We start from the raw sequence: 27,974 nt of genomic DNA, 5'->3' as shown, positions 1-27,974 counted from the left end.
TAAAAAAATCCTACTAGATTATCTAAGGTAAAAATGGTTATCACACACCAATGAGAAGAGTAAGGGAGAACAGATATTCGTACACTGTACACTGATAGAACCACAAATCAGCACAGCTTTCTTTTTTTTTCTTCAATTTTTTATTAGGTATTTTCTTCATTTACATTTCAAATGCTATCCTGAAAGCCCCTGTACCCCCTGCCCCTGCTCCCCTACCCACCCACTCCCACTTCTTGGCCCTGGTGTTCCCCTGTACTGGGGCTCAGCACAGCTTTCTAAAGCAGGCAACTATACTTCCTCATATGTGAGTCCTTTGCCTGTTTGCACATGTCTCATGCTCACAGGGGTAAGATGGGATTAGATTCCCTGGAACTGGAGTTCACGGATGGTTGTGAGGCCACTGTGTAAGTGCCAGGACCCAAACCACGTCCATGCTACAAAGTAAGTGTTATCTTTCCAGCCAACGGTGGGGATTCCTTACTTTTGGTCAAAATTACACATGCATTTACCTTATAAATTGCATTTCTAGTATTTTTTTTTTTTTTTACCATTTACATCTTTACCTGTGAGAAGTAGTAGATTTATTGCTATAAGCAAAAATTGTTACAGGAGATTGCTGATAACTTGAATATCTATTTATAAGGAGCTGGTAGACTATGTTACAGCAAAACAACAGCAACCTTCAAAGTTAAGGGAGATCCATGTTCGTTACTGTGGACCGATTTCCTGATCTATGTTAAATGTGGGGGGTGCAGAGCAGGGGGTGTATGGATTATGTCACCCTGTGTGTGACAGAGACAGACATGGTGTTACAGCAAGGGCTGTTCTTACCCAAGAGGAGTCCAGGATGAGCCTTTTATGAATATGATTTTTTTAATTGAGCCACACAGAGAGATCTATCCAGGGATACACACTGTTGTGACTACCAATCTAGAAGACGCCCTGCGCCAAGTGAGCTGGGGTGAAGGTAAAAATCACAAGCTTGGTACCTCCTGTTGAAATAGTTGTGATGCCCATTAGCAAGCAGGACAGGATAGGAACGTTTAAGAAGAATAGGGCACATTTGTGTCACCATGGCATTTCTGTTTGATTCGGGAGCAGAGAGCCTTGCATTTACAGAAACAGAACAATTCAGGTTAGCGAACGTTCCAGTAAGTACCATACGTGCCTGAGAGTAATGCTGACCTCAGTTCCACCGGCGGTCGGGTCAGGGCTTAGCAAATATGTGATTCTTATTTCAATGGAAGGGGTGTGTTAGCTTGGGGATGTGCACAGAACTGACTCATAGTGGAGATTGCCATTCACCAGACACATTTTCATTGTCTTTGTTTAATTCAGTTTATAACACTCCATGCCAGAATGGCACCAAAGGTCATTTTATTACTCTTATTAGTCACATGGACTGAGAGTCTTTGTGGTCCCATGTCTCCCTAGAGGAAGGATGTATGTACAGTTGCATTCAGCTCAGTGGGTTCCAGGTGTAGCAACAGTTAACAATAAACGAATAAGCCCTGCTGGATGCGGTCTTGGCCTAGGAGGCGCTCCTGTGAGCCGGTGATACTGACACAAGGATGATCAGGGTCCAGCATTAGCCAGGCATCAGCAGAAGCGCTTCTGGGGTAGGCGGTAGAAGCTGGTTGTCTCTGGGTGGGGTGTAGAAGGCACTTCACTGAGAAGCTAGAGTCTCCTCAGGATTTGGAAGGATGAGTAGGGTGGACCCCGAGTACATGATTCTTCAGCAAATAACATGGAGTCTTTGGTGGTGGCTCTGGGGAGCAAGGGGCTTCAGCAGGAGTGCAGTGTGGGGAAGGGAGAAAATCAGGTTTCCGAGGGCTTTGAAGGCCAGGTAATTTGGGGTTTTATTATGCAGACATCGGGAGATATCTGGATGCTTTGAAACTCACAGGGATGAGCCCAGAGCCTGCCTCAGGATGGGCAAAGTGTACAGAGCTGGTAGAATTAATCGGGTGGCTAAAATGTGCCGCCTTTAAATGCTGCACAGCACCTGCAACCTTAAGATTATCCCTGGGCATGGGAAAACCCATCTGTGATGCGCGCACTGGAGAGTGGATGTATGTGCGTGTGAGAGTGTGTGTGTGTGTGTGTGTGTGTGTGTGTGTGTGTGAGAGAGAGAGAGAGAGAGAGAGAGAGAGAGAGAGAGAGAGAGAGAGAGAGAGAGAGAGTGAGCGCGCGTGGAGGAAGGTGTGACGGGGGCAGAAGGGACTGGACCAGATGTTGATTCTTTCTTGCATGTTTTCTTTTCAAATCCCCATCTACTTCTCCCTCCTGTTCTCCTCTCACCAAGATGATTTTTGAGAGTTCAGCTTTGCCCAGAGCCCCGCCTTTTTTGGGCTGGAACGAGGCCCCCAGCAAGTGCTGGGGGCCCCAGTAAGTGACAGAGGCGGGGTTAATTGCCACCTACAGCTCAACCCTAAACTAGACTTCTGAAGGGGCGGGGCCTCGGCTTTCTTATTTAGCCCGTCTACCCCTCTTGATTCTCAGAAGGGAGAAAACTTCATCTGCAAGATGGGTGTCTACCGCATCCGCGTCTCCACCGGGGACTCCGTGTACGCGGGCTCCAACAACGAGGTCTACCTGTGGTTGATCGGACAGCATGGGGAGGCATCTCTCGGGAAGCTGTTCCGACCCTGTCGGAACTCGGTGAGCTGCGCAGAGCTCTGGCTGTCCCGGGAGGCGGCAGGGTGAGGGGCTGGGGGCGGGGGCGGGGGCAAAGTCAAAGAAATCCCTAGGAACCCTGATGCGTGGCCCCTGAACTCTGAGGAAGGAGCTCACAGCCTCGGAAAGCGGAAAGGGTGCACAGAGGCATTCGGTGAGCGCTCAGTAACAGTTGCTGCCTCCTGGCCTCATTGAGTGGGATATTTCTGTGCGTCCCTCACTTCACAGAACTCTGCGGTACAGTAGTAGTGCCAGTATCAGCAGTGTCAGCTGCCCGAATGTCTCTAATTTTTTAAAGCTTAAGATTTACCATCTTCTCTCGTTCCTACTGTAGAACAGTCTGCCTGATAAAGCCTCCCAGTGTCTCCAGCTTCTTCCCTACGAACTGCCAAGCCTCTGGCTTACTCTCGGTCCCTCGGGACCTGGTCCTGTTTGGCTCCCAGTCCCCACGGCTCTCTGGGCCCTAGCTTCATGAAGGCGCTGGGGGCCCTAGCTTCATGAAGGCGCTGGTCCTTTCAGCCTCTACGCTCTCCATGGACTCTGCCTCGTGTCTTCTCTGATTTCATTCTCTCTCACCAACCCCGCCTCTCCAAATCCAGGTTTCTCCCTGGAGACCATCCTGTAGAAACCCTGGCTCAGGCCAAATGGAATTCCCATGGGTTCTCTGCCTTAGTGGGGTCTCCCATTTGACCCGTTCCTCACTGGGCCTCTGGCAGAGTTTCCAGAATTCCCCTTCCTCTAGTCCTCCCCCCACCCCCCGGGGAGGAAGGAGTGTACTTTCCCATCGTCCATCGTCCATCCTTAACCCTCTCACTCTTGGTTGAGGTGACAACCCTGAGTGGTGTCATGGAGCCTCTTTTCATCACTTTTCCTGTGGCCCAGTGGAAGCAGAACTCAGCCTGAGCACCCCATTCTGCGCCCCTGTGCTTATCTGCAGGAGGCAGAATTCAAGGTGGATGTGTCAGAATACCTTGGGCCACTGCTGTTTGTGAGAGTGCAGAAATGGCATTATCTCAAAGAGGACGCCTGGTTCTGCAACTGGATTTCTGTGAAGGGCCCCGGAGACCAGGGATCGGAGTACACGTTCCCCTGTTACCGATGGGTTCAGGGCACCAGCATCCTGAACCTCCCTGAGGGCACTGGTGAGCAGAGGGGTGGGGTGTGTGTGTGTGAAGAGGCATAGGGGGAACGGAGCCTCAGTTGTGTGAGGAAGGGGAGGCAGCGTGTGGGAGCTGGAGCCTGGAAGCTGGGCTGTTTGTTTGGTGTTTTAAATGAGTTGTCAAAGAAAGAGTAGCTGAAGCTGGCCCAGATGTCACGGAGGCTTCAGGGAGGGACATGAAGATGCATGCACAGAGGACAGCCAGGGCTGCCTGAAGAGGTACAGCCAGCTGGAAGGGGGTAGAGAAGCTCACAGAAGACATCCAGAGTGTCTCCCTCCTCGGCTTCTAGGCTGCACCGTGGTTGAAGACTCTCAAGGCCTGTTCAGGAACCACAGGGAGGAGGAACTGGAAGAAAGGAGGAGTCTGTACAGGTGAGGCTGACCCAGGGGACCCATGGCGAGCTGCCTCTGCAGTGCCCGTGCCTGATGTCACTTCTGCCCTCAGGTGGGGCAACTGGAAGGATGGCACAATCCTGAACGTGGCGGCGACCAGTATCTCTGACCTCCCTGTAGACCAGCGATTTCGAGAGGACAAAAGACTTGAATTTGAAGCTTCACAGGTTCTGGGGTGAGGGCAAGAGTGCCCGGCTTGAGGGTGGGTGTGTGCTGGTCTCGTCTATGGTACCTTTGGCTGTAATGTTTGGTTCTAAGTATAACTGTCACATCCTTTGCCCCATTCTTCCCTGAAGGACAATGGACACCGTTATTAACTTCCCTAAAAACACTGTGACCTGCTGGAAAAGCCTAGATGACTTCAACTATGTTTTCAAGAGTGGCCACACCAAGATGGCTGGTAAGTACACCTACCCCCAAATTACTCTTACCCCAAAACTCTTCCCAATGCAAGGAGATCGAGAAAGCCGGGTTGAGGGTGGGTGGGTCAGAGGCTTTTGTCTGACATCTCTGGTAGTCTGGGTCAAGTAGGGATGTTTTGGTGGGTGTTGGAAGGACCAGGAAGTTGGATCTTAGACACGTCCTCCTCCTATCCCTAGAGCGGGTTCGAAACTCCTGGAAAGAGGATGCTTTCTTTGGGTACCAGTTTCTCAATGGTGCTAACCCCATGGTGCTGAAGCGGTCTACTTGTCTCCCTGCCCGCCTGGTATTCCCTCCGGGGATGGAGAAGCTACAGGCCCAGCTGGATGAGGAGCTCAAGGTATGGGCATCAAAGCACCAGGAAGGCCAAGCAGGGAAGTGGAGGCAGGAGCCGGTGTTGGGTGTACTGGGTGTACTGGGTGTTGGGTGTACTGGGTGTTGGGTGTACTGGGTGTTGGGTGTACTGGGTGTTGGGTGTACTGGGTGTTGGGTGTACTGGGTGTTGGGTGTACTGGGTGTTGGGTGTACTGTGCTCAGATTTACTGTGAATTCCTGCTGGTTGTCAAGAGAGGATCCAGACAAATCCTAGACTGATGTAGAAAAATGTAGTACCGTGGCTTTCCCAGCACAGGAGAGGAGTATATGGTTGAAGAGAGGAGCCTTATTGGGGTGGCCAGTAGAGATGTGACGTTGTCCTGGAGGCCATGGGTCCAGAGAGGTACAGGGTGAGAGAATCCAAGGCAGGGCTGGGGCTAATTAGGAACCAAGCTGGGACAATGACAAGATTCATGGGGCCAGATAGACTTGCATCTAAATCCTGGTTTTGCTGGGTGATTTTAAGTGCACTATCTCATTTCTCTGATCTGTTTCTTTAGGGTAATAGACCAGTGGAAAATCACCCTGCCCCTGGTCTGTCCCTGAACTCGGGACTTGGAAATCTCCACCCCTATTATTCAAGGTTCACAGTCAAGCAATACTTCTAGGCTCTCTGTACTGTTTCACTAGCTCACTGCGCATGCTCCACTCGCTGGCTGCACATGCTCCAAAGACCCTGTAAAAGCCCGCCCCTCCACTCAGCTCGCTGCTTTCTCTGTTCCTGTTCAGAGGCCACCGCCGTTCTGTCACCCCAATAAATCTCATGTGTGAGGTTTGTTGCATGGTGTGACTTTGGGGTATTCCTTGGCTCCCGATTGCCAAGATACCCTGATTCTGGGAAACCCTTTCGGTTTCCTTTCCTGTAATCTGGAGTAATTTAGACGGAGCATATAAGGTTAGGTGTGGTAACGCCAGGTAGAGCTACCTGCTGCCAAGCATAACAATCTTAGTTGATCCCTGGGACCTGTGTGGTAAAAGGAGGGAGCTACTTCCCATACGTTGTCTTCTGATCATCACCCGATGTCATGGCAAACATGTGTCCACATATATGCATATACACGAACATACACACCCACCCAGCAAACAAACAAATGCAATAAAAAAGTAAGAAGAAAAAAAGGAAGAAGAATGAGGAGACTTTGATGAGGTAGAGGACAAACACTGCCAGGTGGCTGATGGAGACAGGTCGTCTCTCTTCTTTCTTGTCTCCTTGTCGGGCACTCAGGGTGGGAGAAGACCATGCTGACAGAAGCCCTTGATTTCTCTCCCTATGCAGAAAGGCACTCTGTTTGAAGCGGATTTCTTCCTTCTGGATGGGATCAAGGCCAATGTCATCCTTTGTAGTCAGCAGTACCTGGCTGCCCCCCTCGTCATGCTGAAGCTGCAGCCCGATGGGCAACTCTTGCCTATAGCCATCCAGGTGAGAGGACCAGGGGTTGTACCCCAGGGTGGCCTCCTCCGCCGAGCCTGTGGTTCAAGTTCTCTCCCGTTTCCCCCACAGTGGCGTTGCCCTAAGGTACCGAGGAGGCACTAGAGGAGGACACGGGCAGGCTTTGACTTTAAGGGTTTTGTGGCTTTACTGGAGAGACAGACTAATCGGCATGTATAAGCTCCAATGCCAAGGACAGAGCCAGTTCAGGGGGGATCCTGGGAGCAGTGTCGGGAGGATGGGTGGGATCTGTCCCCAGAGAAAGATACTTTAGGTGAAGAGGCTGAGGTGGAGGAGCCAGGAGATTTCTGTGGCTTGCTGGAGGCGCAGCGTGAGCAGCTCCTCTCCAGAGTCAGTGTTAGAATGGATAGCCGGGGCTTACTGATGCCGGGTTGCTAAGGTTTCAGGGGATGGTGGGCTCTCCGTGAGTAGTAAGTAGCCATGGAGCTGGAGAGGAGGGAGAGCAGAGGGAGAATCTACTGGCCTGGAGTGGAGTCAGGAAAAGTGGGACTCAGGCAGGTTTCTTCAGACACAGGGCAAGTGCAGAGGGGTAGGCACCCAGGTAGGCTTTGGTCCTGCCAGTTTTGAAGTAATGGGGACACATACAAAATCCTCTATTAGTTGAAACCCAGAGCCTCAGATCTTTGTGGAGAGGTGATGTTGAAAGATGAGAGAGAGCCCAAGATGGCTGCACACGTGTGGGATGGAGGAAGTAGGGATCGCTGAGCCGTTGCCACGAAGATCTCCATCCAGCCCTTTCTTCACACTGTTGTTTTACTCCAGCTCGAACTGCCCAAAACTGGGTCTACCCCACCGCCGATTTTCACGCCCTTGGATCCCCCAATGGACTGGCTCCTGGCCAAATGCTGGGTCCGAAGCTCAGACTTACAGCTTCATGAGCTACAGGCTCATCTTCTGAGGGGACACTTGGTGGCTGAGGTCTTTGCTGTGGCCACCATGAGGTGCCTGCCTTCCGTGCACCCTGTTTTTAAGGTAACACCTTATTCGGTTTTTTTTTGTTTGTTTGTTTTTTGTTTTTTGTGTTTTTTTTTGTTCTGTCTACATCTCTTGGCTTGCTACACACTCTTGCCTCTGAGACGGTCTCTCAGTGGCATCTCAGGCAGGGTTCAGGATGATGAGAAGAGATGAGATGAACAACGGAGAGAGAAAGGGAGTGTGACCTGCTGTCCTCTACATTGTCAGCAATGGCACTAATCCCCAAGGGGGCATATACAGGTGATTCCTCAGCAAAGGGTGTAAAGATTCTAATCTTATGTACAGAACATAGATATACATACAGTACCAGAGTAGGTGCACGTGACTTAAAGAGGGGACCATGCAAATTACACAACGGATTCCTTACAGCAGTCTTTGGGGAGTTCTGAAACGATGACCTAGAGCAACAAGAGTGACCTGGTTTACTCTAGTCAATCAGAGCAAAGAGTTCATCCATCGAAATTGGTATTGGATGTCTCTACACAGACCTAGTCTAGATGCCTGTGTTAACATCTAGTTTTGGGGGATTTTTTTTTTATCTCCAGTAAGAGGAAAAAAAAAACAAACAAAGCAAAACAAAAATAACAACAGAAACCCCAGTAGTGATTATACTCGACATGTTGGCTGTGGTGAGATCTTAGAGAATCACAACAGTGCCATGTGAGTTTCTTTTGGGTGATCAAGAAAGACTGTTGAAAAGACAACACAGGGAATGAAAGAGATTGTCAGAAGGCAGTGATTTGACTCTTGTGGCCCCAGTCAGGCAGAAAACCAGCACTTATCAGAATCGAGGGCCACAGAGCCTCACGGCCACGTTTTCCCTTGGAGTGAGCTTCGCTTCTCCCTTGTCAAACCTGCTTGCTACAGGGACCTGTCATAGAGTCCTTCTGACTTACCCATCCCTTTTCTTCTCCTAGCTTCTAGTTCCTCACCTACTCTACACCATGGAAATCAATGTCCGGGCCAGGAGCGACCTGATCTCAGAGAGAGGCTTTTTTGACAAGGTATGGGGATAGAAGTGGGCTCTAGGTTCACTCTGTCCTCTCCCTTCAGGGCAGCTTGATTAGAGTGAAAACCACCTGCCCTTGGTCCTTTAGGTGATGAGCACAGGTGGAGGAGGCCACCTGGATCTTCTCAAGCAAGCTGGAGCCTTCCTGACCTACAGCTCATTGTGTCCCCCTGATGACTTGGCTGAGCGAGGACTCCTGGATATTGACACTTGCTTCTATGCTAAAGATGCCCTGCAGCTCTGGCAAGTCATGAATCGGTGAGGTCAACAGAGCCGCAGGACGGGTTTGTGTGCCGGTGTGGGTGGAGAAGACCAGGAGAATAGGAGGTCTGTTCCTTGGCTTGGTTGGGTGTGGACACTATGACTCAGCCACATGGAGCAGGGAGCAGAGGGCCTCAGCTTGCCCTGACCCTTTGGTGACAGGTACGTGGTGGGAATGTTCGATCTCTACTACAAGACCGACCAAGCTGTTCAGGATGACTATGAACTGCAGAGCTGGTGTCAAGAGATCACTGAGATTGGGTTGCAAGGTGCCCAGGACAGAGGTAATAAGAATCCCTGGCCTGAGAACTAAGACCTGAGTTCTGAGACGTCTCCAGAACCCTCTGTGCTTCCATGGACTCTCCCAGAAGCATTTAAATCTTCATGAAAACTCTCAAAAGTTTTTTCTGTCATCCCTTTGACAATGATCCCTGAGCCTTGGGGATGGGGTATGTATGACATAGGTGCCAGGGCTCCTCTCGTCCCTCACCATCCCCGCTCTCATACCAGCTTACACAAGGTCCTGGGAGGTCCTTCTCGCCTCTCCCTCTCCTCTCCAGGCCTCCCGTCTAGTGGTTCTGGTGACGTCACACGCTAACCGTTCACACCTCTCGTAGGCTTCCCCACCTCCCTCCAGTCCCGGGCTCAGGCTTGCCACTTCATCACCATGTGCATCTTCACATGCACTGCGCAGCACTCTTCCATCCATCTTGGCCAGGTACTTCCCAGAGGGAGGCAGCTGGGAATTTGGGGAGTACAGTGGGGGAGGGGAATGTGAGCATGGGGGCCAAGGGCGAGCCTTGACCCTAGATCACTGTCTCTCCAGCTGGATTGGTTCTACTGGGTTCCTAATGCACCCTGCACCATGCGGCTGCCACCACCTAAAACCAAGGACGCGACGATGGAGAAGCTGATGGCGACGCTGCCCAATCCTAATCAGTCTACTCTCCAGATAAATGTCGTTTGGCTCCTGGGCAGACGCCAGGCTGTTATGGTGAGAGTCAATCAATCATTCAGGGTCCAGAGGAAACTCTGCACCCCAAAACTGGCGGAGGTCACAGGCTTAGGCTGTTTTCCCACCTGCCTTCCAGGTGCCCCTGGGCCAGCATTCAGAGGAACACTTCCCAAACCCTGAGGCCAAAGCTGTGCTGAAGAAGTTCAGAGAGGAGCTGGCTGCCTTGGATAAGGAAATTGAGATTCGTAACAAGAGCTTGGACATACCTTATGAGTACCTGCGGCCCAGCCTGGTAGAAAACAGCGTGGCCATATGACCATCCCCCCTCTCGATTTGTTATTTAATCAAGACCACTCAAGTGCATCCCTGTGCTTGAGCCCCGCCCTCTGCCAGTGTGGAACCCTTTTCCAAGAGCCCGCTTTCCATAGTCTGCTGTAGTGAACACATTTTGCTTTGGATGCGTTACCCAGAGTGCCACTTTTCATTCATCCTTTCTGCTTTTCCTTCCCCATAGGGTAAATAATAGCCATGCTTGGGAAAAGCACCCCGGGAACACAAAAGGGTGATAATATACATTGTTACACATCGTCTATGAATCAAATAGATCTCAAGCCTTAATAGAGTCTAATAGCAACAATAAAAGATGTTTTGGGCTAGTGATAGAAAAGAACAGGGACCTAATTATTTTAAATAAAATGTTGCAAAGATTATAGAGCATCCAGATATTCTCTCTCTCTACCTGGGCAGGATTTGGGGGGGAAAAGTGTAACTATAACAATTGCCAAGATATTGGAATTCTCAGGGTTTTCATTTTACGAACCATTTAGAAAATATAAATGGAAGGAAACTGGTCAAACTTTTAAAAATGTTTCTGACTGGAGATATTTGGTCTCAAGGATTAAGAGACATATTTATCAGCCATCTTTCATTTGCCAGTTGGGAAGCTCCAAACTGTGTAACAAGTCTGGAAACCTCGTGATTCTCTTAGTACAGCCCAACTTGAGAACGTCAAACTCGGGCACCAGGCTGACATTTTGGAAGAGTAAACTTGGGGGTTTTCTTTCTTCCTACGACAATCTCTGGGGATTTAAAAACAAACAAAGGACAAAGTGTTCCCTTAAGAAAACAAAACTGCTTGACCTAGATCTTAATTCTACGGAAGACATGTTTGAGGTTTGGTCTGATCTGTGTATGCCTGTGTGTGGCTTGGGATGAACCCCAAGGCCCTGGCCTGCTAGGTCAGAGCACTACCACTGGACATCACCTTCAGCCTTTGGTCCGAGTCTTGAAAGACTAGGAAAGACCTTAGGGTTGGGGCTAGAATGTGATGTTAGAATCTGTAAAAATCTTCAAAGGCAGGAGAACTCCCTGTAGTTTCCATAGCAGAACTAAAGAGTCTGCTGAGGGGAGGGGGCAGTAGGGGTGTGGGGGACACGGTGCTAGGAGAACCTGTGGGAAGGGAACCTAGGACCATAAGACCAGAAAAGTGGACGATCTTTATGAAGCAGCCACTAGAGGATCTTCAGTAAGGGCATAGGAGGGTCCTGGATGCCACCCTACAGAAATGCTAGCTTTTCATCCGATAGGGTGGGTTGCCTCAGAAGCCATCCCCTCACTGGTCCTTGCTCCTCAGAAACCATGCCTTTTTCCTTGGAAGCTTCTATCTCCCTAGAGCCCAGGCCCATCTCCTTGGAGGCTGTGCCCTGCTCCTTAGGGGCCACACTGTTCTTCTGGGGCCACCACATCTTTCTTGGCTTTTTGATGGGTGCTCTTACATCCGCACAGGTTTTCTCCTCAGTCTCTGACAGAGGACAGCTCAGATCTTCTTGCTTTCTGGAAATGAATGTGGCAGACCCTTGGGTTTATTACAGACTTATTTGAAAGATGAAAACCAAGAGGCCTGGTCTTCACTGGGGCTGATGCTGCATGTCGGGTCCCTAAGGTCCAGTGCTTGCTGTGCGGAGAATGAGGTCATCACAGGTTATAAGCTGCATTACATGTTTGTATGCAAACAATTTCTTGCCACAGATATAATCTGACAAATATCTATCTATCTATCTATCTATCTATCTATCTATCTATCTATCTATCTATCTATCTATGTTTCTCTCTTTCTCTTTAACAGAATCTCATAATGGAGCCCTAAGCTGGCCTTGAGCTTGAGAGTCTCCTGCTTCGACCTCCCAAATACTGGGCTCACAGCTGGGCACCACCATTCTAAAGTTAATACATATATTGTCTTACAACAAGCCATTAGGAATCAGTAAAGCCAGGCATGATGGTGCACACCTTTAATCTCAGCTCTTTAGGGAGCCAGAGGTAGGTGATCCCTGTGAGTTCAAGGCCAGCTAGGGCTACACAGTAAGATCCTGTCTCAAAACACACACACACACACACACACACACACACACACACACACACACACACACACAGAGTAAGCATAGTCTGACAATTGCTGGAAGTGAGGAGACAGTAATTATCTTTTGTCAGAATGGCTTAATGGAGATTCTTGCAAACAAACAATTCTGAAATAACACACAGGGTAAGTTTACACTTGCCAAGAAGGAAGCTTCACTCCAACCTGGTTCTTGTTTGTACTCTTAGGTAAATCTAGAAAATAGACCCTCGAGTTTTGTTCCTTCTGATGCTTGGTCCTTCTAGGCCACTGTCTCTGTCACAGGCCTTAAGACTGTGGCCTCATGATAAAGTGAGTTTCAAGAATGAGGCAAGGACAGAGCCAACAGTGGCTTGTGATGCTCTGAGGTTACCGTAGCACTAGTGTGCTGGTTAGCTTTGGTCAACTTGACACAAGCTCCAGTCATCTGGGAAGAGGGAACTTCAGTTGAAAAAAAAAATGTCTCTATCAGATTGCCTGGAGGCAAGGCTGTTGGGAAGATTTTGATTAAAGACTGATGCGAGAGACAGCCTGAGGTGAGTGGTGACACCATAGGAAGGTAGACCTGGAGTGTATGAAAATCAGGCTGAGCAAGCCATGAGGAGCAAGCCAGTAAGCAGTGCCCCTCCATGGCTTCTGCTACAGTTCCTGCCTCCACATTCCTGACTTGCTTTCCTTCAGTGATGGACTGTGTGACCCAGAGTATAGAAATGGAATAAACCCTCCCCCACCCAAGTTGCCTTTTTTCTTTCTTTTTAAATCACAGCAATAGAAAGCAGCTAAGAGAAACAGACATGGAGAAGGAGCGAAGGATGAACCCAATGCTTTCAGACTGGCTTTGCCGGGGAAAGGGACTTCTAATTTTAAGCTTTTAAAATTGAAACTGAATCCACAATCCAAAAAGTGGATTGTACTTTTGACTTGTCTTTCTGTACTGTTTTCTGGAATCCATCACGGTTTCCAGAAAATGAGCATCCATCCCTGGGGATTCCTGTGTCCTTTGCAGCCCTCCCCCATCCCCCCACCCCCCCACCCCGATCCCCAGGCAACCAAGAATCTGTGGCTTGATAAACTCATTTGCATAGTACAGAGCTTTATTTAAGTGGATTCCTGCAGGAACAATCTCCTTGTCTGGTGTCCCTCACTTGGCGTGATGAGTTTCAGATGCACTGTGCCGCTGTCTGTGGTAGGTTGATTCTTACAGCGGAACCGTTATTATTCCTGCAGCCTGCACAGACAGCCGCGTTTGCTCTTCCCCGAGTTCCAGGACTCTCCTTTCTCCCTAAATGTTCTTACACATTAGGTATGATAGCGAATGGAAGTATGCAGAGTGAAACCTTTGGTTCTAGGTCTTGAAGGGAAAAACCCTTTCGTCTTTTATCCTTAATACGTCGGTTGTCATTTTGGTAATTTTTTTACTATTAGTTTAGCTTCCTTTTAACCGATATGTTGAAGGTCATTTAATGAGTGGACTTGGGTTGAGATGTTCAGTTTTCTTCGCCCCTCTCTTTATGTCACCCTCTCCTTCCCCCCCCCCCCCCCCAGTTTACCTTCCTTTCCCTGATTGATCAGCTTTGCTCGTGCAGAGTTGAAATAGCATAGATTCAGAGTTAGACTGTCTTGATTCTCCCGCCCTCCACGTGGCAAACTTGTGTGGTACATGGCCTGTGTGTGTCCGGAAGGCCAAGGAAAGAAGACACGTGTGCTGTCCCATCATTGTCAGCTCTACCCTCTGTCACTGACACTGGAGTTAGGGGGGCAGCCAAGGGAACCCCAGTGACTCTCCTGCACAGGAAGGACCGGGGTGGGTGCCATGCCCAGATTTTTATGTAGGTGCTGCGGTCCACACTAAGGTCTTCATGCTTGTCCAGTAAGTGGTTCCAGGCCACTGAGCCATCTCTGCAGCCACAGCTTGAACATTATTTGAAAAATCAGCATGCTGATTTTAATTCATTTGGGTGTACAGCTAGGAGTTCTGTGGCTGAATAAATACAGCAAGTATGTTTGTGATGGTTTGTATATGTGTGACCCAGGGAGTGGCACTATTAGTAGGTGTGGCCTTGTTAGAATAGGTGTGTCACTGTGGGTGTGGGCTTAAGACCCTCACCTTATGTGCTTGGAAGTCGGTCTTCCACTAGTAGCCTTCAGATGAAGATGTAGAACTCTCAGCTCCTCCTGCACCGGGCCTGCCTGGATGCTGACATGTGTCTGCCTTGATGATAATGGACTGAACCTCTGAGCCTGTAAGCCAGCCTCAATTAAATGTTGTCCTTATGAGTTGCCTTGGTCATGGTGTCTGTTGACAGCAGTAAAACTCTAACTAAGGCAATGTTCTTAAAGATTTATTTTTTAAAATTTATTCTTCTTTCATATATTACATCCCTACTGCAGTTTCCCCTCCCTCCCCCGCTTCCATTCCCTTTCCCCCACCTTCCCTCTCCCCCAGAGCCACTCATCCTCCATTTCCCTTCATAAAGGGCAGGCATCCCAGGGCTATCAACCAAACATGGCATATCAAGTTGCAACAAGACTAGGTACATCCCTTCATATTAAGGCTGGACAAGAATAACCCACTATGAGGAAATGGGTCTGAAAAGCAGGCAAAATAATCAGACATGCCCTCTCCCACTCTGAGTCCCACAAGAACACCAAGCCACACAACCATAACATATATGCAGAAGATCTAAGTCAGACCCATGAGCCAGGAAAGACCTGAAGTGAAGGAAAACTTCCCCAAGTGCTGAAGGCAAAGAATGGATGGGATGGGACTGGCCTTACGGGGGCGCTCCCGAGCAGGCAGCTTGTCTTTGGGGATAGGCGGCCCTTTCATTCAGATTTCTAGCTATGGCCACGACCTCCACAGGCTAATAAACATGAAAGAGAGGCGACAAACGGAACAAAAAATTGGCATGACTTTAAAGATTGTTCAGAGCAGGTTTTCTCCTTCCTCCCATTCACAAAATTCCCAGCAGCCAGATGCTGCCCCAAACCCCAAAGAATGCTTCGTCACTGGAAAGGACAAAGCACCTGAGAAAGTGTGGGCATCTCTGCCTCAGAGTACCGCTCCCTCCCTCTAGTAATGGTTCTATGGTTCTTCAGCATCCACTGTCTTCCTGAAGTGGGAACACAGCTCATGGAAAGTACCAAGGGCTGCAGGGAGCGATGGGAAGCCAGCCTAGTCCCCAGGCACTGCTGGCAGGAGGACAAAATGGCGGTCTTTTTTTATTTTTTATTTATTTTTTAAGGCTAGTCGTATTGATGAAGATTGAACATTGCATGGCGCGATGTCTCACTGCTAATTAGGAATGCACAATACATTTATGTATTTCCTGGGAGACATACACGTGGAGGGTCCCCCAGCTACTGAGATGGCAGTCAGTAGCATCAGTCCGTGGTGTGCTTGATGAAGAGAATACTCTGCAGTCATGAGGGCGGGAGGGCAATTACAGGTAACAGCGCAAATCAGCTCTACATAGTCGTGTTCCGTGAAAGAGACCAGGTGCAGAAGCACGCCGTGCTGTGATTCTACTTATGAATGGTGCAAACAGGGCACGGAGAATGCGTGATGTCGATAGTCAAAACAGATCATGTCTCGGTGTGACGGGACACTGTCACAAGCAAGGCCTCTTGGGACACTGGCTACTTTGCTTTTTAAAGTCTAGGTGCAGACTGAATGGGTGCGTTCAGTTCGGGAAAGCCATTAAGTTGTACAGTATTGAACGAGTACTATGTATCTAACTTATACTTCAAGAAACAAAAACTAGGGCTGGAGAGATGGCTCAGTGGTTAAGAGCACTGACTGCTCTTCCAGAGGTCCTGAGTTCAAATCCCAGCAACCACACGGTGGCTCACAACCACCCATAATGAGATCTGATGCCCTCTTCTAGTGTGTCTGAAGACAGCTATAGTATTCTCATATACATAAAAAAAAAATCAGTAAATAAATCTTAAAAGAATGGTTGACAAAAAGATCTTCTTAAAAAAAAGAAACAAAAACTAATTTTCATTTTCATTAGTAATTTCATTTTGGGAGTAAAAGGGTTGTATTAATGTCTGTATTCATCTGTTTTCTGTGGCTGTGGTGGAATACACGAGGCTGAATACTTTATATGTAAGGAGGTTTGTGAAGGTCATTGCTTTGGTGAGGGCCTCATGGTAAGTCATAAGAATTGGGGAAGTGGGGGAGGTCACATGGTGGGGCAGGAACCAGAGCGTGGGAAGGGGCCAGAAAGAAGACCAGGTATGATACTTTACCAACCCAGCATCTCCTAACATTGCCACCTTGAGGACCAAACCTTCTACCCATGACCTCCTGGGAGCACAGACCATATCCAAGCCATAACGATGAAATTAAGGAAAAGACCCATTTGTAAAATCATCATCAAGAAAAAAAAATCAATTTATACTTAAGAGGAGATTCTATTTTTGTTGTTGTTGTTGTTGTTATGTATGTGTGTGTGTGTGTGTGTGTGTGTGTGTGTAAGAGAGAGAGAGAGAGAGAGAGAGAGAGAGAGAGAGAGAGAGAGAGAGACCCTCATGTACGCTAATGTTTGCAGAAGCCGTGGGTCCCCTAGAGCTGGAGTTGCAGGTGGTGTCAGCTACCTGCTGTGGGTGCTGGAATATGAACTCAGGTCCTCTGGAAGGGTAGCGAGTACTCTCCATCACTGAGCCATCTGCCCTGCCCAGGCGATGCTATTTTAAAACTTTCACTAAAAATAATTTGTTTTGGGGGCAGTGAGATGGTTCAGCAGGGCAGCCCTGCCAAGCCTGAGTGGAGCCCACATGGTGGAAGGTGAGAACTGGCTCACACACGGTGTCTTATCTCCACACAGACTCGCTGGTACCTGCACATGTGTTCTCCCTCCCCTCCCCACTCCTCTTCACCCTTCACTCCCTCCCCCCCTCACAAACACACACACACACACACACACACACACACACACACACACAGAGTTTAAAATTACCTTTTTGTCTGTGTTTGTGTGTGGAATGTGTATGCTTGCATGTGTGTGTGTGTGTGTGTGTGTGTGTGTGTGTGTGTGTGTGTGTGCGCGCGCGCGTGCGTGTGCGCACACATGCCTGTGAAGGCAGAGGCTGATGTTGGGAGTTTTTCTCTATTGTTTTCCATCTTATCCATGGAACCCAGAGCTTGCTGATTCACCTCGTCTGACCAACTAGTTTGCTTAAGGGACCCCCATCATCTCCCCCCCCCATCTGCCTTTTGAGCGCTAGAATTACAGGTGGGCAGCCACACACATCCAGCTTTTATGTGGGTTCTGGGGATCTGAACTCTGGTCTGAGAGCACTCATGGCCTTATCTGCTGTGCCCTAAAAAGATTGTGTCTCAACATGAGAACATTTTTCGAGATAAGATCTTGTGTATCCCAGGCTAGTCTCAACTCATGATGCAATTGAAGATGACTCTGAACTCTTCTCACCTCCTGAATGCTGGAATTATACATGTGTGTGCCATGCTGGCCTTGGGGGAACATATATCTCATAGGCCAGGGTCTTAGTTTCTTTTCTTGTTGCTGTGTTAAATGCTCTGATAAAAGCAACTTAAGGAAGGAAGGGTTTAGCTCACAGTTTAAGGTCCAGTTCATGGTTAGGGAGGAAAGACAGCAGAAGCTTGGAGCAGTTGGTCACATTATGTCTGCAGTTAGGAAGAAGACAGCCATGAGTAAATGTGCTCTGTGCACTCTCTCCATTTATACAGTGCAGAGTCCCAGCCCAGGGAATGGTGCCCCCACAGTGGGCGGATCTTTCCACCTCATCTCAGCCAATCGCAGGGTTTCATACACAGAAAGCCTCTCCTGGGTAATACTAGATCTCATCAAGTTGGCTACTGAAATTAACCCTCACAGTCAGGCTTCTCAACCTTTTCCCTAATAGGGAACAGTAAACAGCTACAAAGAATCAGCCTTTGAGCAGAAAGTAACTTTCCTTGAAGTTATCTGAGAAGAGCTGTTCTACATTCCGATGCTGGCTTTCGTCTAAAGTATGGGACAAGTTTCCGGCATCCTGTGAGGAGCAGGGAGATTTGACTGCAGTTTGGCCGAGCCAATAATGATTCACAACAGCTAAGAGATGGAGTCACCGTACCAGGCTTAAGAAGAGCAGTATCTTTCCACTGAGGAAAGTGGATGGCACTGGGGACATCGCATTGGCTCCCTAAGACACCACACATTCCCTCTCACATTGGGTGCTAAGCATTGACCTAGGGAGGGCGATGGGTGGAGGACTAAGCAGAGGTTGAATAGCGAGTGCTGAAACAGAAGGATCATAGCAAGAATAAATGCTAGTCCTCCCCAACACCATGGGAGGACTAACCCACAGTGGCTTATTATACATTTTATAAATAATTAGAAGAGAAGCACTTGGGGGTGTGAACAGAAGGTAACAATGAGCTTAAGGAGATGTGAATGCTAACTACCTTGATTTGATCATTACACATTTCATACATATATCATATTATTGGAGTAAACCACTTTAGCATATGTGACCAAAGAAGTAAGTAGTTAAGCATAAAATGTTTAGCTCCGATTGCTGGGTGAACACAAACAGCTCATGGTTTAAGATTTACAAGACAAAGAATAGGAGTGTGGAGGGTCTGTGTCGGGCTTTGTCTCACTGAACAAGTTTTATCTAAGTCATAGGGAGGAGTGGTCCTTTGCAGCCAGCCCGTTCCTGAATACAGAATGGATGGGAGACAGTTCTTTAACTAGCATGTTCTCCCGGATCACAGGGGTAGAGGAAAGTTCAACGTGGTCATACTGCCCCCATTTTAAGATGAACGAATACTGTTTGTCATCAGATAATGCAGAGGCAACTGTGAACCTCTTGAAGGGGAGAGGAGGGGCCTGAGAAATTGTCTCGTCGGGTTGACATTCCTGGAGAACTAATTGCCCGTCCTGTTAAGCTTGCTGTCAGATTGATACCTGTAGGAAGATACTGGAAAAGAACTTATTAAGAGGGTTGCCTGGAAAAACAAAGAATAATGAATAGAGGCTGGAGACAAATTAGTGGATCTCAGGAAATGGGGACTGGAGCACCCCCAGAACAGAGGACTGGGGGTGTGGGGCATTCATACCATCCCATGGTGGTGAATAGCAATGGCAATCTGACAGATTTCTCAATTTGGGATCTTAATTTTATGACCTAAACATTTTAAAATACATTTTAAAATTTTATGCATGAGTGTTTTACTTGCTTCTCTGTATGTGCACCACATACATGCCTGGTGCCTAGGAGGGTTAGGAGAGAGAGTTGTATTCCCTGGAACTGGAGTTATAGATGGCTGTGAGCTGCCATGTGGGTCCTGGAAACTGGACTTAGAGCCTCTCAAAAGCAACAAGTCCTCTTAACCTCTGAGCCATCTCTCCAGCCTCCTGAATTTTATTATAACGGCACAGACATTAGCAGACGGCTCAAAAGAAGCTTTCTTTTATGACTGTGAGTGCCCCCGAGAGAAGCAAGAATCGTAATTGATGCAGATGGCTGGGGAAGGCTATGTTGTTGGAGTTATTTTATTTATTATTTTATTATGTGTATGGAGGTTTTGCCCGTGTGTATGTCTCCAAACCATATGAGTGTCTGGTGCCTGTAGAGGCCAGAGAGACCTGTCAGACAGCCTAGAACTGGAATTACAAACAATTGTAGGTGGCCATGTGGGTGCTGGAAACGAAACTTGGTTCCTCTGGAAGAGCAGCCAGTGCTCTTAGCCCCTGTTGCAGGAGTCTTGGTAGGATATACAAAGTATGGACGAGCCTGTGAGGTTCCTGAGTATCCCACATGGGGGCAGCATTGAGCTGGAAAGCGAACAGTCCATAGCTGTGTTTAAGCCCTTAAATTTAGTCTTAGTTATCTGGGCTTTATTTTGTTCTATCCTATAAAAAGATTATTAGTAAGACTATCAGAGAGACACAGTGTTATGTAAATCAAAGAAACAGGCACGTTTAAAATTGCATTCTTGGACATGAGTATTTCAAGAATTCGAGGGTAGAGCGGGGCAGTGGTGGCTCACGCCTTTAATACCAGCACTTGTGAGGCAGAGGCAGGCGGATTTCTGTAGTCTGAGGCCAGCCTGGTCTACAGAGTGAGTTCCAGGACAGCCCGGGCTATACAGAGAAACCTTATCCTGAAAAAAAAAAAAAAAAAAAAAAAAAAAGAAAAAAAAGAAAAAAAAGAATGCGAGGGTGGAAGTGCCTGTCTCCAGTGTCAGGTGCTTGCTTATATAGGCGAGTGAATGGACACTTCAGAACCCTGCGTGGAGTACACATCCTCCAAATAGATTGCTTCTGAAAGACCCTTAAAAGAGCCCCTCACTCAGGCCTCGGGATAATAGATGACCCCCAAGAACTCACAAGAGACCAAGCTTGATGCAAACCACATGAGGCTTTATTCGGGGAAAGCCAGAGCTCTGGGGACAACTCATATCCCACGCAGGGGTAGAGGAGTCACATTTTTTAATAGGCCCTCAGTGGGGAAAGGAGAAGGGGGGTAGTAGGGGATTTTCAGATCTAAACAATGTAAAATGATTGATTTCTCAGGAAATGGGTATGGGAGGGAAACAAGGAAAGAGTCTAATGCAGGTGCAGTAACTCTGGATTGGCCCCAGCTGTGGTTGCTGGGGAGATTTTCTGACTCTATCTTAGCAACCAATATCACAAACACCTGGCAGTGAGGTGCAGCAGTGGGCACATACCTGGGTTCAAGGAACAGTCAGAACATTGGCAGACACATGGGTTCAATGAGCGGCCAGAGCATTGTGCACCTCTATTTTTCTAAATCAGTGAAGCTACTTCTACTAACAATGAAATCTATTTTGCCAATTTCAGGGCTTCTGTGACCTTTCATATTTTCTCAGGATCTTTCACTTTCTGTTGCTGTGATAAAACTCGGACCGAAACCAACTTGGGGAGGAAAGTTTGTTTTAGATTGTTGTTTACAGTCCCTTCGGTTACCAGGAACTGAAGCGGAGCTCAAGGAAGAATGCGGCTTTATTGTTTTGCTCTGGGACTAACACTCGACTACCTTTCTCATCAGCCCTGACCCACCTGCCTGTTTGTCACCGCTCACTCACAGTGGACTGGGCCCTCCTGCATCAATTATCAATTAAAAACCATGTCCAAAGCCAATCGGATGGAAGCAAGTCTCAACGGAGGCTCCCTTTACCTAGTAAGTTAGTTCTCATAGGAGGTAAGGTTAGGGATAAACTATGCAAAAGAATTCGATACCTTTTGGGGTTGGGAATAGATAGATGGAGGAGTTACCATAGGGGTAGCTTGACCAGAGAAGGATGAAGAGATAGCACACGCAGAGAGTCATGGGAGGCTGCTGCAATGGGGAGAGTGAAATTGACACAAACGTGTTGTGGGCTGGGAGGACGAATCCGTGGCAGAGTGTGTGCTGCCTGGTGTGCTCCAGAGCCTCGGTCCTAACACCAGCACTGCTACGTGGGGCTACAGCTATATCATCTACATTTATATCATCTATTACTATACTATCTAAACTATCTAAGTCATCTATATCTACACATATGTATGTATGTGTGTGTGTGTCTTTATATATAGAGAGAGAGTAAGAGAGGGGGAACTGTTGGAGGGTATAGAAAGGGACAGTGTAGAAAAGAGCTGGGGGGAGGGTGAAAAACAGATGAGGAAATGCTCTGGCGGGGGGGTTAGGGCATAGTAAGGAGTGTGAACGAACTTAATTGAGGTTTCTACTTATGTTATACATGGACTTCACACCTTCTGTTGATATCCCTTATAGGGATACCGTGGTCTAACATGGGAGTCGGGGGTGGGGTGGGGCAGTCTGCAGGCTCATCAGGGCTGGGACAAAAGCTCCAATAGACCATGGAGGATTGGGATCCCTAATAATTTTTCCTTTTTTTTTCTTCTTCAAATTTTAGTTTTTTAAAATAAATTATTTTTATTATTTTTAAAAATTCTTCTCTCATATATTACATCCTGACTGCAGTTTCCCCTCTGTCCACTCCTCCCAGTCCCCTGCCCTCCATTCTTTTCTAGAACCACTCCTCTGATTCTCTTCAAAAAACAAAAGCAAAAGCAAACAAAAAACCAAAACCAAAACAAAACAAAAAACCTCAAGCAGGCCTCCCAGGGATAGAAATTAACCATGGTATAACAAGTTACAAGAGGACTAGGCATGAACCCTCATGCCCTGTGTAGGTCTGAGCTAGGTGCCCTCCAGATTTTAGTTTTGTTTATTGGCTTGCTCTGCCAGAGGTGCTGCCGCCTCTCGTCGCCCAGGGTGGGAGTTCCGAAAGAAGAGGTGAAGGATGATGTAAGGGCTGAGGTTTCGGTCAGTGATGGCTGAAGGACAGACTCAGCTTTCCTTCCGGATAGAAATGGTTTTGTGAAGACTGAATTTGGCAAAGGAACTAAAACGGCCAAGTGGCCCTCGCAGTGTCTCAGTGGTTTGGGAACTTTGAGTGGATGAAGCAGTTGTATCATTTCCGTCTGGCCTTTGCGTCTTCAAGGGCTTTGAGATCTTTACATTTCCTCAGTGAGGGCATCAGCTGGTAAGGTGAGTACACTTAATTTCTAGTCCATTGCCCTGGGATTAGAACAGATAATTGCTGAGGTCATATGTTAACTAATGACTTTCTTCTAGCCTGGGATCTTACTTATTGGCCTTTATTTCTAGTAGCCAGAGCTTGTTTAAGGAATCAGGTGTTGAGGGACTGGAGAGATAGTTCAGAATTTAAGACCACTTACTTCGAATTCACTGTGGCTTGGCCAGCAAACACCTGCAACTCCATTCCGAAGGACCCAGAGCCTCCTCTGGGCTCTGAGAGCTCACAGCGGACACTACACACACATACACACACACACTGACACAATAAACACATACACACACACACACAAACACACAGACACAGAAACACACAGAGATATACACAAACACACATATAGACATAAGCACGCACACACAGACATACACATTTATGCACACACAGAGATACAAACATACACACACACAGAGAGACATAAACACACACTCATACAGAGACATACATACAAATACACAGACACAAACACATACAAACACAGAAACACACACACACACACTCACACATACTTTTAAAAGCTAGGTCTCAAGACAGCCACCTATTTCTCGTTTGAACTAGTGTCCCAGGATGAATCACAAATCAAAGAGCGTATGTAAGTCACTAAAGTCACAGAATACTCAGAAAATATGTCTGCTATCTGTGTGGATGTTCAATTCCCCACAGCTAAACGGCAGGTCTTCGCAAGAGCCTCAAGTTCTAGGTGAGTGGATTTTGCAGGCGGGGCTCATGCTCTATGGGCTGATGAGGGCTGAGGGTGGAGTCTTCTTGGGAACCTTCTGGGTACAGAAGTATCAACAATTAACTTAGAAGATGAGATCTAGAGCTACACGGGGAATTTCAGCCAGATCAGACAGGGAAGGAGCGTGGGTACTTGCAACATAATTGGGGTTTGTTTCAAGTCCAAGAGAACTGTGAAGATTATGCCTTCGATAAAGATGATGGAAAGAGTAGATAAATTAAAAAAAAAAAACTCATAAAAGAAGGCTTGGGAAATCCTTCCACCAATCAGGGGAAGGCTTTGGTCCTGATGTGGCACATAAACATGCAGAGTGCGACACAGTGCGAATCCAGTTGTGTCTTGAACCAAACGTGCTGATACTGTGCTTAGGAGCGCGGAGGGAAGCCTTGCGCTGTGGGTCCAGGGTAAGGATGAGCTATCAGGAAACCTCCAGCTTGCCATCTTTTTTTCTTTTTCTTTTTCTTGATTGCTTTTTGTGTGTGTTGGGATCTCATGTAGCTCAGGCTAGCCTTGAACTTGCTGTGTTGTTGAGACCTTGAACTCCTGGTTGCCCCTCACTCCCAAGTGCTGGGATTTCAGGCATACGCCTCCCAAGTATCTCGGCTTCCACTTTCCTGAGAGAGACTCTTTAAAGTACGTCCTCTCTCACAGTTTGGAGTTTTGAACATTGGGGCATGGGGCAGAAGAAGGGGAGCTTCTAAAAGCCCCAGTACAGCTATAGAGAGTAGCCTCACTAAAAGGGTCAGACACTTGCTTAGCCTCAGTCTACGAAGAGGAATGCCATGGTGGAGAAATTAGGACTTTGGGGGTGCCGTATTATTTTTGATAATGGGTAAACAAGGATGGCCTCACACATCTGGATCAAAGTTCTCTATTCAGGGGCCACGTTGAAGCCAACAACACTGTACTTTATCTCCCTCATGTCTAAGTCAGATCTTCTCAGTACTGGGCATGGGCCACTGAGTTACCAGGTGGACAGACAAGGCCGTCTGCACCCTGACTGATCATTCAGTTATAAGGTGAGAGCAGACCCTACCCAGTTCCTTCATTAGACACTTAAAAGATTAGTGATGTTCCATGGGTAGGACGTGGATGGATCCAGCATGGACGACGTCCCTGTGCGCATGACCGCTGTTCCTTCCAGTCCCCGCTCCATTTCCTCAAGTCTACGTTTTTCTTCCCATGTGGAGATCACAAAACCTTAGGTCCCCCTCTTGTGTTAATGTGTCCTAATCTTGTTTTGATCTGGAGGAGTTTTCTATGGCCTAATTGTGGGACTGTGATGGGCAGCCTATTTTGGTTGAGTGGGGCTTGCTCTGGAGACCCAGTAGAGAACTCTACAAGGGATGGAAAAGCGAGCCATGTTCCCAGAGCCAGGTGCCTGACACCACAGAGCCCCCAACTCCATAATTCTGTGACTATCAGTCACACAATGTCCCAAGCTTCTGGCTAGACTCCACCCCTATAGTTACCTGACTATAGCCAGGTATGCTCCTCCCCACAGTTACCTGGCAACAGCAAGATAGCCCAGCCCACTATAAGAGGAACTGTTTGATCCCTCCTAGCTCTCTCTAAGCTCTCACCTTTCTTACTCTCTAGCTCTTCTTTTCTCTCTCCCTTCTCCCCTCTCTCTACGTGGCCATGGCTGGTCTCTCTCTCTCTCTCTCTCTCTCTCTCTCTCTCTCTCTCTCTCTCTCTCTCTCTCTGTCTCTCTACCTTCTCTCGTTCTCCCTGCGTTTCTACAATAAAGCTCTAAAACCATAGACTGTCTCTGATCATCAAGGCCCGCCGTGCTTGAACGATGGGATAGACTTTCCCCTAAGGAACTGCATCTAACCTTCCGCCAGAAAGCCTTCCTGTGCTCCAGCCATTGACAGGACCAAGGACTCTGACCTGCGTGGGAACCATCCAGCACCCCCTCTCCCCTGCCCTCTCCTCCCTTCAGCCCCAGGGCTGATGAGCCGCCCTGGTCCCCCATTATGTTCTCAGCTCCTCCGCGGTATCCAGTGTGGAATGCTGGAGGCTGGGAACCTGGTGCCTAGGACTGCCCCTTGTCCACCAACCAGCCGAGCTGCGGTCAGTGGCTTCACACAGCCAGACACCCACCCGGGGCCGTGTGGAAAGCATGCGGCAGTCCTCCCTCATCTGCCTGCCCAGAGCACCGGAACTCTGGTGGGACGCGGGTTCTCTCCCACTCCCCTCTTTCCCCCACACCCACCGCCTTGCACCTAATGTTTTGAAATGAGTATGAGGTGGGCATTCCAAAGACCACCTGGAGAAGCTTCATGCTTGATTCATAATTCCCATTTTCTAACTGGCAATAATAGGTACAGATAACTGGTGTCTTTTCCTCCTAGAAAAGAACTTCACTGTGGGCTCAATACTACCATGTCTCATGGTAGTCATGTCTATGTCTCTAAGGTATGAAGAAAAAGATCTAAATAAATAGCTAGAGCCAATGTGCTTAGGCCTGCATCACTGATAGCCAGTGAAGATCAAACCATCTTCTCTGTGATGTTTGTCTGTGAGAGGGAGGGGTGCACAGGAGATCAGAACACAGTTCAGCATGAGTCAAGGTTTAAAATCTAATGGCCAGAACTGAGCTGGGGAGAGTTTAGGTTTGTTACCGCAGGGGATGGAAGCTCCCTGCACCTCTGCCAAGTCAGGTCTATTGTTTTGGCCTCAGAGCCTGGGGTGTGGGGGAGAGTAAAGGACTGGAGGGCAATTCAGTCCTGAAACACTGCCCTCCCCTTCTCAGGGGTGGGGTCCCACAGAAATGTTTTGTAAAAGTGCTCCGTAAGAGAACAGGTCACTGTTTCTGGCCCTCTGTCCCGACATGTGTGGAGATAAGACTTGGAGCGGGTTTTGAGAGCAAGCTCCCTAATACTGACAGCTCCCACCCAGCTCCTGCTGCTGCCACGATTCTCAGTTCTCCCAGTTCAGCTTCCCGGGTCTGGGCACCAATCCTCATTAAAGCTCACAACCATTTTGTTATTTGGCCCCAGTGGTTTCACAAAACTGATTATAATACAAGAGAATTTGTCTTAGCAGGTTACATGAATCCCGCTCTCCTCTGCCTTCAGATGGACAAATGTGAGTTGAAATTTCCCTCTCCTGATGCGTCCAAGAATCATAAAATCGACAGTGCAGGTCTCCAAATCTTGTCTTTAGTGGTCATGTAGGCGAGTGCTCCACTCAGCTGCCTTTCGAATGGGAGAGGGGGAAGGGTTCCTCTATTCCTAGAGGGATCTGAGAGCAGGTTTCCTTGGGACTGGGAATGTGTACAAAAGAAATATTACAAACATTATTTTGTGTGTGTCTCTGTCCTAATTGGCTTTTCTGTTGCTGTGATCAAACCCTGGCCAAGAGCGAGCTGGGGTAAAGGGCTTCATTTCTTCTCGTACGTTATAGTCTGTCATCCAGGGAAGCCAGTCCTCGAGCTCAAGACAGGAAGCTTGAGGCAGGAACCATAGCGCAGAGCATGGAGAAGCATTCCTTGTTTACTGGCTTGCTCCTTGTGGCTTGTGCCATCAGCTTTCCTATAGAGTCCAGGTTCATCTGCCTAGGGGATGCACCGCCCATAATAGGCTGGGTTCTTCCAAAGTCATCATTAATCAAAAAATTGTCACACAGCCTTGCCTACAGTCAGGCTATGGAGGCAAGTCTTCCATTGAGCCTACCTCTTCCCAGGAGACTCTAGTTTGGGTCAAGCTGACAATAGCAGCCAACACACTCTTCAAACCCATCGTCTACCCGTATGTGCGCCTCTCTTTCCTGGGGGAAAGGTTGAGAGTTATATTAAGGGGCTCTTGTGCTCTCTGACTTCTATCTGGGTTTGCTCAGCCGGGTGGGGGTGGGGCTCCAGCAGATCTTAGGGGAGCAGGGGAAGTAAGCTACTGCACAGTCTCTAGCTTCCTTCCTAGAAGGCCATGAAAGGCTGAGTGGGGCTGGAGAGAATGCTCAGTGGTTAAGAGCACTGGCTGCTCTTCCAGAGGACATGGGTTCAATTCTCAGCACTGTCGCATCGGCTCACAACCACTGTGACTCCAGCTCTGGGGAATCCAATGTCCTCATCTGGCTTTCATGATCACTTCATGCTACATACATGTCAGCAAAACACCTGTACATATAAAGTGAGATATAAAATGATGATATAAAATAATAATTATAAATAAAGATGGAAATAAGATAAAAATAAAGTAGATACTGGTCCTCTGCTCACTTTTAATAAAGTAGGTTAATTCATGAAAGCTGAGAATCAGGCTCAGGACAATGGGGTGAGATGAAGTCTTACACGCATTCACGACCGGCCAGGAAAGACGCAGCAAACCGGAATCTTCTGCGGCAAAGCTTTATTGCTTACATCTTCAGGAGCCAGAGAGCAAGAAAGCAAGAGAAAGAACAAGAGCAAGAAAGCAAGAGCAAGAGAGAGAAAAAGCAAGAACAAGAGAGAGAAAAAGCAAGAACAAGAGAGAGAAAAAGCAAGAACAAGAGAGAGAAAAAGCATGGCAAAACCCCGTCCCTTTTAAGGAGAATTATTCTCCGCCTAGGACGTATTACTCCCTGATTG

General features: G+C 48.0%; 1 protein-coding gene across 2 annotated transcripts in view; it reads left to right on the top strand.

The window, feature by feature from the left end:
• The window catches only part of Alox15 (arachidonate 15-lipoxygenase), a 46,392-nt gene extending 36,007 nt beyond the window's left edge, over positions 1-10,385 (top strand). Inside the window, exons 2-15 of one of the 2 annotated variants that reach the window (XM_006532036.4) lie at positions 2,503-2,661; positions 3,614-3,818; positions 4,126-4,207; positions 4,281-4,403; positions 4,525-4,628; positions 4,828-4,988; positions 6,300-6,443; positions 7,236-7,445; positions 8,366-8,452; positions 8,546-8,715; positions 8,881-9,002; positions 9,336-9,436; positions 9,545-9,712; positions 9,810-10,385. In XM_006532036.4, the coding sequence (XP_006532099.1) occupies positions 2,503-2,661; positions 3,614-3,818; positions 4,126-4,207; positions 4,281-4,403; positions 4,525-4,628; positions 4,828-4,988; positions 6,300-6,443; positions 7,236-7,445; positions 8,366-8,452; positions 8,546-8,715; positions 8,881-9,002; positions 9,336-9,436; positions 9,545-9,712; positions 9,810-9,989 (2,016 nt within the window). In that variant the 3' untranslated portion in view covers positions 9,990-10,385. Of the gene's footprint in view, positions 1-2,500; positions 2,662-3,613; positions 3,819-4,125; positions 4,208-4,280; positions 4,404-4,524; positions 4,629-4,827; positions 4,989-6,299; positions 6,444-7,235; positions 7,446-8,365; positions 8,453-8,545; positions 8,716-8,880; positions 9,003-9,335; positions 9,437-9,544; positions 9,713-9,809 lie in introns of those variants that run through there. The other variant, NM_009660.3, reaches the window with a different exon arrangement.
• Positions 10,386-27,974: the final 17,589 nt, after the last annotated feature.

The sequence above is a fragment of the Mus musculus genome, chromosome 11, assembly GCF_000001635.26.
Source record: "Mus musculus strain C57BL/6J chromosome 11, GRCm38.p6 C57BL/6J".
Classification (NCBI taxonomy): domain Eukaryota; kingdom Metazoa; phylum Chordata; class Mammalia; order Rodentia; family Muridae; genus Mus; species Mus musculus.
The sequence above is the reverse complement of the archived record's forward strand: the minus strand, read 5'-3'. Positions and strand labels throughout refer to the sequence as shown.